This window comes from Gopherus evgoodei, chromosome 2 (assembly GCF_007399415.2).
Source record: "Gopherus evgoodei ecotype Sinaloan lineage chromosome 2, rGopEvg1_v1.p, whole genome shotgun sequence".
Taxonomy (NCBI): Eukaryota; Metazoa; Chordata; order Testudines; family Testudinidae; genus Gopherus; species Gopherus evgoodei.
In genome coordinates, this window is record NC_044323.1 from 150,365,203 (window position 1) to 150,379,923 (window position 14,721).

General features: G+C 46.8%; 1 protein-coding gene across 1 annotated transcript in view; it reads right to left on the reverse strand.

Moving 5' to 3' along the window:
- Positions 1-14,721, reverse strand: part of SLC4A5 (solute carrier family 4 member 5) — a 166,107-nt gene that overhangs the window by 64,279 nt on the left and 87,107 nt on the right. Inside the window, exons 8-9 of the mRNA XM_030551928.1 lie at positions 10,326-10,421; positions 6,079-6,134 (exon numbers count right to left, since the gene is read on the reverse strand). Coding sequence (XP_030407788.1) covers positions 6,079-6,134; positions 10,326-10,421 — 152 coding nt within the window. The remainder of the gene's footprint in view (positions 1-6,078; positions 6,135-10,325; positions 10,422-14,721) is intronic.

Consider the following 14,721-nt stretch of genomic DNA (forward strand, 5'->3'; position numbering starts at 1 on the left):
CCCAGGGGGCACACCGACCATAAACCCTACAACCGAGGACAGCCAAAGACCCCACATACAACCCAAGTAAAGCCACAGATGCCCTATTCTTCCACCTCACCAGTCTCCAGTAACTCACCTCGTCCCAGTGACCCATCAGATGGAAGATGCTTTAAGTGTAATGAACTGGGACATATCAGGGCCAACTGTCCAAAGAACGCCATCCGAGTGCAATTCATTACACCACCATCACCCAAAAGATCCCCAGGCCCAGATGCCTCTCAAATACCCTTGGAGCGAAGGGAAAATTTGAGAGTGGGCGGAAAGAAGATTACTGCGTGGAGAGACACGGGGGCACAAGTGTCAGCTATCCACCAATCCTTCATAAACCCCAAATTCATCAACCCAAAGGCCAAAGTGACAATTTACCCCTTCATGTCACAAGCTGTAGACTTACCTACAGCTGAACTGCCTGTCCAGTACAAAGGCTGGTCAGGAATGTGGACTTTTGCAGTCTATGACAATTATCCTATCCCCATGCTACTGGGAGAAGACTTGGCCAACCAGGTGAAGCGGGCCAAGCGAGTGGGAATGGTTACACGTAGCCAAACCAGGCAAGCTTCCAGACCCATTCCTGTTCCTGAGCCGTCCACAGACGCCCCGTCTGTGTTACCAGAGACCCAGACCGAGGTAGTGGACCCGGATTCCATACCTACCACTGAAACAGCCACAGCACCTCCAGTCCCAGGCCCGGAACTGGAACAGCAACCAGCACCAGCAAGTGCAACCACATCTTCAAACTCAACGCCACAAGGCGCCAGCGAGCCAGAACTGGCAGAAGCAACAGACAGCCATACCCAAACGGCTCAGCCAGAGCCTGAAATACCCTCAGGTGCACCAGAGGAGAGCGGTTCACCAGCAACGGAAACAACCCCATCACCTACATTGCTTCCAGAGGGACCAAGCCCAAGTCCACAGTCTGAGGAAGAACTGGTGACCCCAGCCTCAAGGGAACAGTTCCAGACTGAGCAGGAAGCAGATGACAGCCTTCAGATAGCTTGGGCGGCAGCACGGAGCACCCCACCGCCTCTCAGCTCTTCTAATCGATCCCGGTTTGTTATAGACCAAGGACTTTTATACAAGGAAATTCTTTCTGGTGGACACTGGGAAGAATGGCAGCCGCAAAAATAGTTGGTGGTTCCAACTAAGTACCGGGGGAAGCTCTTAAGCTTAGCCCATGATCATCCCAGTGGGCATGCTGGGGTGAACAGAACCAAGGACCGGTTGGGGAAGTCCTTCCACTGGGAGGGGATGGGCAAGGATGTTGCCAAGTATGTCCGGTCTTGTGAGGTATGCCAAAGAGTGGGAAAACCCCAAGACCAGGTCAAGGCCCCTCTCCAGCCACTCCCCATAATTGAGGTCCCATTTCAGCGAGTAGCTGTGGATATTCTGGGTCCTTTCCCAAAAAAGACACCCAGAGGAAAGCAGTACGTACTGACTTTCGTGGACTTTGCTACCCGATGGCCGGAAGCAGTAGCTCTAGGCAACACCAAGGCTAACACTGTGTGCCTGGCCCTAACAGACATTTTTGCCAGGTAGGTTGGCCCTCCGACATCCTTACAGATTCAGGATCTAATTTCCTGGCAGGGACCATGCAAAAACTGTGGGACACGCATGGGGTGAACCACTTGGTTGCCACCCCGTACCACCATCAAACCAATGGCCTGGTGGAAACGTTTAATGGAACTTTGGGGGCCATGATACGTAAATTCGTCAACGAATACTCCAATAATTGGGACCTAGTGTTGCAGCAGTTGCTGTTTGCCTACAGGGCTGTACCACATCCCAGTTTAGGGTTTTCACCGTTTGAACTTGTGTACGGTCACGAGGTTAAGGGGCCATTACAGTTGGTGAAGCAGCAATGGGAGGGGTTTACGCCTTCTCCAGGAACTAACATTCTGGACATTGTAAGCAACCTACAAAGCACCCTCCGACACTCCTTAGCCCTTGCTAAAGAGAACCTAAAGGATGCTCAGGAAGAGCAAAAGGCCTGGTATGACAGACATGCCAGAGAACGTTCCTTCAAGGTAGGAGACCAGGTTATGGTCTTGAAGGCGCAACAGGCCCATAAGATGGAAGCATCATGGGAAGGGCCATTCACGGTCCAAGAGCGCCTGTGAACTGTGAACTACCTCATAGCATTTCCCAATTCCTCACTAAAGCCCAGAGTGTACCATGTTAATTCTCTCAAGCCTTTCTATTCCAGAGACTTACAGGTTTGTCAGTTTACAGTCCAGGGAGATGATGCTGAGTGGCCTGACGGTGTCTACTACAACGGGAAAAAAGATGGTGGCGTGGAAGAGGTGAACCTCTCAACCACCCTGGAACGTCTGCAGCGGTGACAAATCAAGGAGCTGTGCACTAGCTTCGCCCCATTGTTCTCAGCCACCCCAGGACGGACTGAACGGGCATACCACTCCATTGACACAGGTAATGCTCATCCCATTAGAACCCCACCCTACCAGGTGTCTCCTCATGCCCAAGCTGCTATAGAACAGGAGATCCAGAACATGCTACAGCTGGGTATAATCCGCTCATCTACCAGTGCATGGGCATCTCCAGTGGTTCTGGTACCCAAACCAGATGGGGGAAATACGCTTTTGCGTGGACTACCGTAAGCTAAATGCGGTAACTCGTCCAGACAACTATCCAATGCTACGCACCGATGAGCTATTGGAAAAGTTGGGACGGGCCCAGTTCATCTCTACAATAGACTTAACCAAGGGGTACTGGCAAATACCGCTAGATGAACCTGCCAAGGAGAGGTCAGCATTCGTCACCCATGCGGGGGTGTATGAATTTAATGTCCTTCCTTTCGGCCTTCAAAATGCACCCGCCACCTTCCAGAGGCTGGTAGATGGTCTATTAGCAGGACTGGGAGAATATGCAGTTGCCTACCTCGATGATGTGGCCATTTTTTCAGACTCCTGGCCCGAACACCTACTACACCTGGAAAAGGTCTTTGAGCGCATTAGGCAGGCCGGACTAACTGCTAAGGCCAAAAAGTGTCAAATAGGCCAAAACAGAGTGACTTACCTGGGGCACCAGGTGGGTCGAGGAACCATAAACCCCCTACAGGCCAAGGTGGATGCTATCCAAAAGTGGCCTGTCCCAAGGTCCAAGAAGCAGGTCCAATCCTTCTTAGGCTTGGCCGGATACTACAGGCGATTTGTACCACACTACAGCCAAATCGCTGCCCCACTGACCGACCTGACCAAAAAGACCCAGCCAAATGCAGTTAAGTGGACTGATGAGTGTCAAAAGGCCTTTACCCAACTTAAGGCAACGCTCATGTCTGACCCTGTGCTCAGGGCCCTGGACTTTGACGAGCCATTCCTAGTAACCACAGATGCATCTGAGCGTGGTATAGGAGCAGTGCTCATGCAGGAAGCATCGGATCACAACTTCCATCCTGTCGTGTTTCTCAGCAAAAAACTGTCTGAGAGGGAAAGTCACTGATCAGTCAGTGAAAAGGAATGCTATGCCATTGTGTATGCCCTGGAAAAGCTACGCCCATATGTTTGGGGACGGCGGTTCCAGCTACAAACTGACCATGCTGCACTAAAGTGGCTTCATACTGCCAAGGGGAACAACAAGAAACTTCTTCGTTGGAGTTTAGCTCTCCAAGATTTTGATTTTGATATTCAGCACATCTCAGGAGCTTCTAACAAAGTAGCTGATGCACTCTCCCGTGAGAGTTTCCCAGAATCCAGTAGTTAAAAAGTGTTCTTAAAATGTAGAAGTCTGTTAGTTATATACTTAGTGGTATATGTAAAGGTGCATGTGTTGAATAAGGCTGTTTATTCATATTTCTTTTAAGCAATTGACCCTGTATTTGTCACCTTGATACAGAGAGACCATTTTTATGTATTTTTCTTTCTTTTTATATAAAGCTTTCTTTTTAAGACCTGTTGGAGTTTTTCTTTAGTGGGGAACTCTAGGGAATTGAGTCTGTGCTCACCAGGGAATTGGTGGGAGGAAGAAGTCAGGGGGAAATCTGTGTGTGTTAGATTTACTAGCCTGACTTTGCATTCCCTCTGGGTGAGGGGGGGAAGAGAGATTAGCTCTTGGTAATTCTGTTCTCCAGGCTGGGAACGGGGAGGGTGGAGTCCCTCTGTTTAGGTTCACAGAGTTTGCTTCTGTGTATCTCTCCAGGAACACCTGGAGGGGGGAAGGGAAAAGGTTTATTTCCCTTTGTTGTGAGACTCAAGGAATTTGGGTCTTGGGGTCCCCAGGGAAGGTTTGGGGGGACCAGAGTGCCCCAAAACACTCTATTTTTTTGGGTGGTGGCAGCTTTACCAGGTCCAAGCTGGTAACTAAGATTGGAGGTTTTCATGCTAACCACCATACTTTGGACGCTAAGGTCCAAATCTGGGACTAGGTTATTGACAAAGCATCCTCTCTACAAAAGTATTTTTGCTGTGTTTTCATACTCCTAACCTGCTTTTTCTTGCTGCCCTGAGTCTGGCAAAGGTATTATTTCCAGGGTGGTCATCTGAGTTACCAGAGATCAATACACGTATTAAATGCGTTAATTAGAAGTCTGTGCATTTCCACTCCATCAGTAACGACACAAAACTCACATGGGCCTCTTATGTTGAACACAGAGAAACCCTTTGACACATCAACCTTCAGTACAATCCATGTCATGAATACAACTCCTTTCTATTCCCAGAGGATCAGTCTGAAGGACCCATTGTCCTTATCCCAGCACACACTGTAGTCGAAGTTTCATCTGAGGATCTCAAAGGGCTTCAACAAATATTAATTAAGCACCAGGGAGACAGGCCAGTGATATTAAAAGTGAAGCACAGAGCAGGGAACTGTTTTTGATTTTTAAACAACGTTTAAACATTTTAAAATGGCTCTGCAGCTGGTGCGATTGATGCTTATCACACCGGCTCCGTGTCGTCCCTCCATCTGTTTATTGTATCTGCCTCTTGTATACTTAAATTCTATGCTCGTCAAGGCAGTGAACATCTTTTTTTTATTTGTTTGTACCGTCCTTAGCACAATGGGGTCCCGATCAGAGTCTTTAGGTGCTATGAATACAAAAGAACAATAACAATAAAATTACTCCAAAGGAAGCAACATGTAGTATGGAAACTCAAGTTACCCCCAAACTGTGCACTGTACCCATGACATGAGTATGACAACACAAGAATGTGTATTCAGCATATAAATTAATCTGTGGAACCCATTGTTGCAGGGTATTCTTGAGACAATTCTTTGGCAAGATTCAGATCATTCTTTTTTTTTTTTAAAAATCCTATTTACTGTAACTGTGGAGTCCTCATTATCCATATAAATGTCTAATCCTCATCAGAATTCTGCTACACTGTTGGCTTCAATTATGTATTGTGGCAACAAGTTCCATAGGGTAATTCTAAATTGTGTAGAGAAGAATTTCCTTTTAAACTCTTCTAAGTTTGCTGCCTTTCACTTTCATTAGGTGTCTGCTTGGCTCATGGAGCTCAAGAGTTTGGTAGTATTAATAAAGGATTAGATATTTATGTAGGGATGAGAACATCCTATTAGGAGTGAAAATCCATAAGGGATGTGAACTTACCATCTTCAGGGCATAAACCAAGCACTAAGTGAGAGGGGATAGGAAGAATCATCTTCTGGGGACAGATTACTCTGTAAACATCCACCACAAAGATTTTTTGCTGCTTCCTCTGAAGCATCTTGTATTAGTTGGGAATAGAATACTGGACTAGGTCAGCTCTGTGAGTCTTACATTCCAATGTATCTACCTCTTGGTATGTAACAACTTGGCCCTGATTGGCTGGGTACAGGGCATCACAGATGCAGATTGTGGATTAAAATTAGACACTGAATGCTGCTAAACATAGGAAGTACATATTTTTCACCTGTCCTGCGTGAACACAATCAGCTTTGAGGCCACTCATATTTACGGTTTATGGATGAGAGTACAACAGCAGATATTTGTTTTTCTCCCCCCCGGTAATGGGAGGCCGTCGGTCATTACATTACACAGAAAACTTTGGTCCACAAAAGGCTTTTAGAACTTACTACCTGATCTGTGCTTGGAGTATCTGTAATGTCATTCATGCTTCTGCTTTGCGCATGGCCTAAAGAAAGCACAAGGGAAAGACACGGTAAGAGACATTTAGAGGCCACAAACCTTCTATGTACAGATTCACAGGCCCATATTGCGCCCTTCAGCGGTGTGACTGACAAGCGGCTGAAAAGGAGAAGGGGGTCCTGAATTGCCTCTAGTGCTGTTCATTTCTAGAACAGGCCATATTCTGGTCCCATTTACAACAAGGTAAATTTGGTGTAGCTCACCTCGACTAACTCCAGATTTAACATGGCATAAATGTGACCAGAACAGAGTTACCCTGGTGGAGTTCACTGGACTTATACCAGTGTAACTAGGATCAGATTTTGGCCACGTGTTGACACTTTTCTCTTACACTGCATGGGCCAAATTTTGCCATTACATTTGCATTTACAACTCCTGCTGAGTTAATGGGTATGGCATGGATGAATGGGGGGGCAGAATTTTGCTCCATTTTTTGGGTCCCTTTACCCTCTTCCTGTGACACGTTGCCCCAGCTTCCATCTTTTCCCATCAGGGCTTTCTCAAGGTCTGTGCAAAGCTGCAATTCCAGGAGAGTTCATATATGTCAAATCAGTGGGTGGTTAATGAAAGCTTTGCACATAGTCCCCTTTGGGGGTGACAAGCCACTTATCTCTCAAAGTATAACCAAACGATCAATTTCCAGGAAACATGCAGCAAAAATCAAGATACTGTATGCCACGAATGCCTAGCAATAAGGAGGCAGCGAAGGGAATAATTCTGTTACTCAAAGCTTCCCCCTTCCCCCTTCCTCAAGGACTATATAAATTTAAACTCATTTTTGACATTGTTTCAATTTTAAGCAACAATCCACCCTGAGTCCCTCTTCCTCCATTTTGTGGTTTTACAATTTCCTATTTTTCAAAATATATTTCTCTTCAGAACCCAAAAGGGGAAGCCAATTGCCAGAAAATACAGGGTGAACAATATCAGAGGGTAGCCGTGTTAGTCTGGATCTGTAAAAGCAGCAAAGAATCCTGTGGCACCTTATAGACTAACAGACGTTTTGGAGCATGAGCTTTCGTGGGTGAATACCCACTTCCTCAGATGCATGTCTGAGGGTGAACAATGAAATTGACTCAAACTGAAACACAGCGCTGACAAATATTCAAAGTAAGAAATCTGAAAAAGAACAACCCCAAAATGATTCCCCTCCCCCAATTTCTTTTAGTTACAGTAATTTTAAATGTGACTTGTAAAAATAGCCTGTAGAACATTTTCAGACAGCTGGCCTGACTCAGGAGGTCTAGGTTCAATCTCCAGTTTTCTTATGAGTCTTGCCTGACCACGGCCCACCAACTGAGGACCAGAACTTTAAAGGGAGATAGGCAGCTAACTCTCTTTTTAAATCTGACCCTTAGTGTCCTTGTGCCTTTGATTCCCCATCTGGACAGTAATAATTCTTCTCTTCCACTGTTTGTCTGTCTCATGCATTTAGACTGTAAGCTCTTTGGGGCAGGGACTGTCTTTTATTACATATATATACACAGCACCTAGCGCAATGCTGTCCTGATCTCAGATGAAGCACATAGATGCTACAGTAACAACAACTGCAAGTTTAAAGTTGACAGGCTCCCTTTAATTACTGCCTATTAGAATCTTGGAACCAAATGATTTTTTTAAAAAATCTATCAATCAAATCCCACTGCTTGAACGGAACAGCTTAGTTAGACTAGAAGAACCAGCTCAGAACTAAGTAAGTTCTAGAGCTGGGCACTAGCTTCCAGCCGAAATTCTCCAATTCATTTGCTAAGGGGAGCAAGAGGGCATGTCTACTGCAATACAGCTGTAGTATAGATGCTTCGGACATCAACAGAAGCATGTTTACCATCTATGTAGTTAATCCACCTCCTCGAGTGGTGGTACCTAGGTTGATAGAAGAATCAGGGGTTAGGTCAACTTAGCTATGCACACAGCAGTGTGAATTTTTCACATCCAAGAACGACACAGCTAGGTCAATCTAAATTTTAAATGTAGACCAGTGCTGAAGCAGTTAAAAATAATTATGACTTGTTCGTCTACGCATTTTGGTTGTTTTCTTGTTCTATTGTCTTGTGATTCTCTTTAAAGCTTTATACCTCATGGGTCACTACACCATCATCCATAACAGCATTCATCAGCCTGAGGATTGTGGTGCAAATTGATTGCAAAACCCTAAAGTCCTTACTCAGTTTTTATTCATTTCTCACCCCTCTCAACAATGCTTTCCCCTGACTAAGTGTAACCCACTGGTGAATGTGTGTATCAAGTCCCCCACTACGGTGATCCCCAGAGAACAAGAGTTGATACAGACACAGAAAGGGATCCTGTAGCAGCTAACGCTTTTCTATCTGGAGGTCCCTGATTCCATCCCCTGTGTGTTGGCCATCACCCCGCCATCACATAAATATTTGGGGCTAGATTCACACAAGGATTTAGGCACTGAACTGCCACTTTGGGCACCTTAATCCCACAATCATCACCCTACTCCCAGGATTCACAAAATCCCTGTTCAGCTGCCATCAACCTTGGCAGATAGCTAAATGTTTGCAGGAAAAGTTCCCCAGGTGCTTGTGTATCTGAGGTCTGAGCCTCAGCATGATGAAAGAACCAGCGGACGAGGTGTTCCTCCAACTAAATTACCTGTGGGCCCCCATCTGGGAGGCAAGCCCTGAACACGCTCTCCTCTCCTTTTTTGTAAGAGCTCGGTAGGCCTCTCCCTTGTGTCTTAGCCTAATGGTGAGGTCGCTCACTTGGGATGTGGCAGACCCCTGGTTCAACTCCCCCCTCCACTTGAAGAGGGGCCAGTCACTTGTCAAGAGAGTGCCCTAACCACTGAGCTATGGGATATTCTGATGTGGGGCTGCCTCAGTCTCTCCCGTCAAAGCTGTTCCACTGTGAATACATAATTAAGAGTAATTGGGCCAGAGAGCGCAAGGACAAGAATGACTTAGTAGCCTGGTGGCTATAGCACTTGCCTGGGAGATGAGACCCCCAGTCTCCCTGCTGTTGATGATCCACCTTCCCCTGCCCACCTCCCACGCCAGCTTCTTGCATCCTTGGCATCTCCCATTGGCTAACTTAACTGGCACCTGGCCTCCAGCATGCTGGCTTTTATGAACCCCATTCTGAGGTGCCTGCCTCTCCCCTTTCACTGTATAGGGAGCCTGGCTGCTTAACCCAGGCTTTGTGAGTCACAGTGATTTTCCAGGTGCTTAAAAATTAAGCCTGGAGATGCTCAGCAACACCACGCCCAAACGCCTTTGTGAATCCAGCCCTTCGGGGTTCGCCTCAGTGTAATTTGATTTCAATATGAATTATACCCACTAGAGTAATCAGAGCAGGCTGAAAAATGCAAAATCCGCCCCCCGCCCCGATTTTCATCTCAGGTTGAGATTGTCACTTGCCCTACACCCCTACGCAGCAGGATAAGGAGTTGTAAGGTATGGAGGAGGAAGTCGTCTGTGCCAACTATCCAGCTGTCACACACTGTGACTTTAAGTCAGAACGTGGTTTCTGAAGCAGCGTAATTATGTGCTGCCCCTTGCTCAGGGCTTGCTACTAAGCGATGATTTCTAATTTTAAAAACCTTTAATTTTTAAATGACACTTTCAATAAGTTCTACCTGGCAATACACTGTAATTATACTTTTTGATACTTATAATTGCCACCAGTGCATAAAAATGGCAGAACTACAAGGCTGAGGATAACTGCAATGTAATTGAAATGTAGCTAAACACACCTGGGCTCCAAAAAGTGATGTAATAAGATGAACACCCAGAGGTGTAACAATAAGGGAGTCTGTAATGCAATTCTCCTTCTGGTTATTTGAATTACTTGTAATAAGTTATGGAAAATCATAGCCACAGCGTAACTATGCCGCAATTGCAATGTAACTACAGTCACCATGGGATAAAGTGGCATCCATCTTTCTCTAATCTCTTTCAATCATAGTAATTTTAGAGTTTACATAGAGCAACATTTGCAGATGGAAAAGTGATTTTCAAGTGGACCATTCTCACTTTCCTGCTCTAGGAATAGTTGTTTACAATCAAGGCCCAAAGAGATGATGTGCTTTGCCAGATGTGAATCAGTCATATAACCAGGATTAGAACTCAGGAGTACAGACTCCCAACCAGTTGTTTGTTCTGCTAGACACTGCTGCCTCGCCAAACAAGTAAGTAGCTGTTGTTCAACTTACGTAAACGTCCATAATTTGCGTTCTGTCTCATTCTAAGATCTTCGGTGGAGCGATGGAAGCTGGCCCCTGCTGCTGGGCTCCTGACAGGACTGCGATCTGAGAAGGAGAGAGCATTTAGATCACATACATGTACATAATGAGGCTGTCAGCAAATGCTGCCAGCTCGGATCATGTGTGACCATCAATGAATACAGCTTGTCATTTTCAGGTATTGAAACTTGAGTGACAAATTAATTGTCCAATTTGGATAGATTTCACACCCCTATTGATATTCTGCAAGCTTGGCTATGAATTCAGCAGCATTTCCCACTTTTGACACAGACAGAGTAATTTTTCTATTAGGAAGGAATGGTCTTACTTCTGCCAGGGTATTTTTAATATTTTCCTTGTTGGGTGAATTTCATCCCTGTGCAGAGGGCCAATACAAGGCTTATGCCACTACCTTAGTCCCATTTAAGTCCTATTTTGAGGCCTGAAGTAGCATTTGACTAATGCACAGGCCCTCTCTGCACGAGGATGAACATCACACAGTGTGAATACAAGCTCTACTACTTACAACTGGCCTTTGTGCTCAGATACCATGGCTATAATTGAGGAGAGAAACGGAGCAAGGTGATGGAACTTGGCATGGTGTGTGACAGACTGATAATATCCTGTATTGTCCTGAAGAACTGTTCTGGAATTAAGATAAACTTCATTAAATTAAGTTAAACCTTATCAAATTAGGGCTAATACCTTTGCGGCACACTGTATTAAAAATGTGTGTTACTGTGGCACTGTATGTACTTTCTCTAGTAGGGAAGGAGGGATGCTAATGAAATTCCTCTGTTATCAACCCTTTGAAGCCACTCCCTGGCTTATACTAATTCAAACTGGAGTTTCCAGCAGGGACCAAGAGACAAAAAAGGGGTTTGGATAAATAGCCTCTGCATGATCCAATGGATGGACAGGACCCCCGGCATATGGAGGGCCCCAATCCCTAGGGTAGGGTCAAAAGGACTAAGCCTCCTGAGGCCCCATAAACCTGGGAGCTTGTTCTGAGCTAAAGCTGTGCTGAGCTTGTGACCACAAAGGAATCCCCTTGGGTTGGTGGTTGAAGGACGACTCTTGCCAGCATCCAGGAGAGGGTGCGGGTAATGCTCGGTCAGCTTATTAGCAAGCGTGCAGATTCCTTTATTGTTTTAATATGATTTCTCTGTAATCCTTTTTACCTTAAAAATGAAGTAGGCTTGCACAGGAAGTGCTGTGTGGTACCCTGTAGCAATTACCCCTGTTAAGCATCTCTGGAGAGCAAGCAAGCAAGCAAGCAAGCAATGTCCTTGGGCAACCTGCCAGTGGTGGGAAATACATGGTGAAGGCAGGGTACTGTGCAGGCAGGAGATCCCCTCCCTCCCTTCTGACCAGGGTGAGATAGAGAGGGGCAGGGAAAAGGGGATGGCTTGAGAGTGGGTGCCCTTGACTGGACCACTGAGCGGGAATACAGGGGCAGTTGCCCTGAACTCTGACATATACTAGGGGACTTGGGTTGCAGTAGATAGAAGCTCACTCTCTCATAGCTGTGTTGGCTCTATAGGTAGGGTGACCAGACAACAAATGTGAAAAATTGGGAAGGGGTGGGGGTAATAGGATCCTAGATAACAAAAAGACCCAAAAATCGGGACTGTCCCTATAAAATCGGGACATCTGGCCACCCTATCTGCAGGACTCACGAGCAAAAATTAGTACAAAACACACCTTCATGCCTAAAAAGAGCTTACAGAATTCTGAATAAACACAAAAGGGCCTGATTCTGATCTTGCTCACACGGTGGATGTAATGCATTCACTTCACTGGAGCCACTCCTGATTTACACTGGTGTAAAGGAGAACAGGATGAGACTCAGAGAATAGATCTTTTGATTAAGAAGGAGCTGTTTTCAATACAGACACTGTTTATGGTACAGCTGCATTGAAAGCGTTCAGGGACATCCAGCACCTCCCCAGTGTTAATTCAATGCTGCTGCCAGGGTGGGATCTTGTCCTGTGACAAAGAGCTCCTCGCTAGAGCTGGTCAGGAACTGAAATCTGCGTTCCACAGCAAGTTCCAATATTCTGAAAAATCCCTGAAATGTCCTCAAAATGAGAATTGCTAGTATCAAAACATTTGGCCTTTTTCATTATATTAAATGTTAAATATAACATATACATATATTTACATATTGTGTGTAGAATATTATTAAAATCTATATTTTAGACTATAAAAGTCAAAACAAAACTGAACTTTGATTCAAAATGTTTTTGACATAAAAAATGCTTCATTTTGACATTCTTCCCATCAAAAAAATGTTGTTGAAATCGACGTGTTCCCATGAAAAATATAGATTAAATAGCATTTTTCAATGAAAAACTTCTGTCAAATTTTTTTGACCAGCTCTACTTATTGCTGATAGACTTGAAGCAACAAGATGAATAGCGGCTAGAACAACAGCAATAACAATCTTCCCTGCAATTTAATAATGGGTCCAACACAGCATCCACCGAAGTGAAAAGCAGAACTCCCTTTGTCGGTAAACAATCTGCCCCTGTATTTTACTATATATTGTCAATATTCATTCCAACAACCTATTACTCCTTGTAGCGAGGTGGACTGGCTCCCAGCCGTGCCTGATAGGGCCGAGCTGGAACAGACGCCAAAGTGGGTGGAGCCACTGTGGCCTGTTCCCGCCCCCCGGAAGTCAAGGGGTGGGACAGGAAGTATAAAGGCCCGGCCCCAACGCTCAGTTGGCCGCTGGAGAGGACAGATGCTGGTGCCCTAGCTCTCGCTGGGCCGAGCCTGCCCCGTGCTCACTACCCTGAGGAGCGCTGGCCGAGCCTGCCCTGTGCTTGCTACCCTGAGGAGCGCTGGCTGGGTCTTCCCCTCGCCCAGTATCCTGAGGAGCCACCTGAACTTCCCAGCGCCCCAGGGCTGGCGCTACCATTTAGGCGATCTAGGCAATGGCCTAGGGCACCAGAATTTTTGGGGGGGTGTTATTTTGCCGGGGGGGTGGCACGCGGGTCCGGTGGACCTACTGCAGTCATGCCGGCAGACGGCCCGCTGCTGGAAAGGCTCCAGTGGAGCTGCCGCAGTCATTTCGGCGGATGGCGTGCTGGTCTAAAGGCTCCGGTGGACCTACCGCAGTCATGCCTGCGGCAGGTCCACTGGAGCCTTTAGACCAGCGGACTGCCAACCGGCATCACTGCGGCAGCTCCACCGGAGCCTTTCCAGCAGCGGACCGTCCGCCGGCATGACTGCGGTAGATCCACCGGACCCGCGGGGGGCGGTGAAATGGCTGTCTGCCTAGGGCGTCAGAAACTCTGGTGCCACTCCTGCAGCGCCCAGCATCCCGAGGACCAGCCCCGCTTACCCAGTGCTCAGTATCCTGAGGGGCCCATGGTGTGGGACGTTGCGGAAGAGGCAGAGGACACACAGGTACCAACAGAGGGGGAGATTGGAAGTGGCCCAGGGGTAGCCGACTCTAGTCTGGCTCCAGGAGACCCCGAACCAATGTCAGTGTGCTGTGGTCAGGATCCCCACTGACACAGCAGCAGACTGCCTGCTGCTGTTAGGGCCTCGGGTTGGGATGCAGTGGAGTGGGAGGGCCTGCGTCCCACCTGCCACCCTTCCAGGGGTGGGCAGAATCCCCCTCTCGCTGGCCTGAGAAGGGCCTGGGCTTATAGACTATTTGTTTGCTCAGCCCCTGCCTAAGGGCTGGAGCCTGGAACTGCTTGTTGCCCCACCCTGCCCAAGGGCCTGGGCTTATTTATGGGGTGTTTGCTTGGTCCCTGCCTGAGGGCCTGAGCTCCTGACTGTTTCCTGCCTCACTAGGCTAGGTCAACAGCTCACCCAACTTGTGTAGCAAGGCGGACTGGCTCCCAGCTGCGCCTGAGGGCTGAGCCCCCACACTGGACCCTTACACTCCTAAATGGAAAAAGACCTACAGTGTAAACATCGATGAGGAGTAATAACCACAGCCAAAATACCAAGGCTAGAAATCACTAAATTATGAACAAAGTTCTGCTCTGAGCTGTTGGGTGAATCTCCGTTCTGCTACACTGCTCTCCCCAGAGTCATGGATACCTCGCTGAAGTCAATGAAAGCATGCATGCTTGGAGAGCAGGCTATCGGAGATTACATCTGATGTGCGGAAGTGAAACCTTATGTTTGCACTTTAGGTTAATCTAGAGAGTGGACAACCTAAGGTTATTACATCCAAGATTCCATCAAAGTGCCTCCCATCTGAACCAAAGTTAATATCCTAGACTGGGAACAGAGAAATTCCCCTTTAAAATGGCTAAAAAAATTGGGTTCGTTCTACAGATCAAGCAATGCAGTGGCATACCACATCAGAGCAAGCTTCCAGCACAGCCCTCTGACAGGA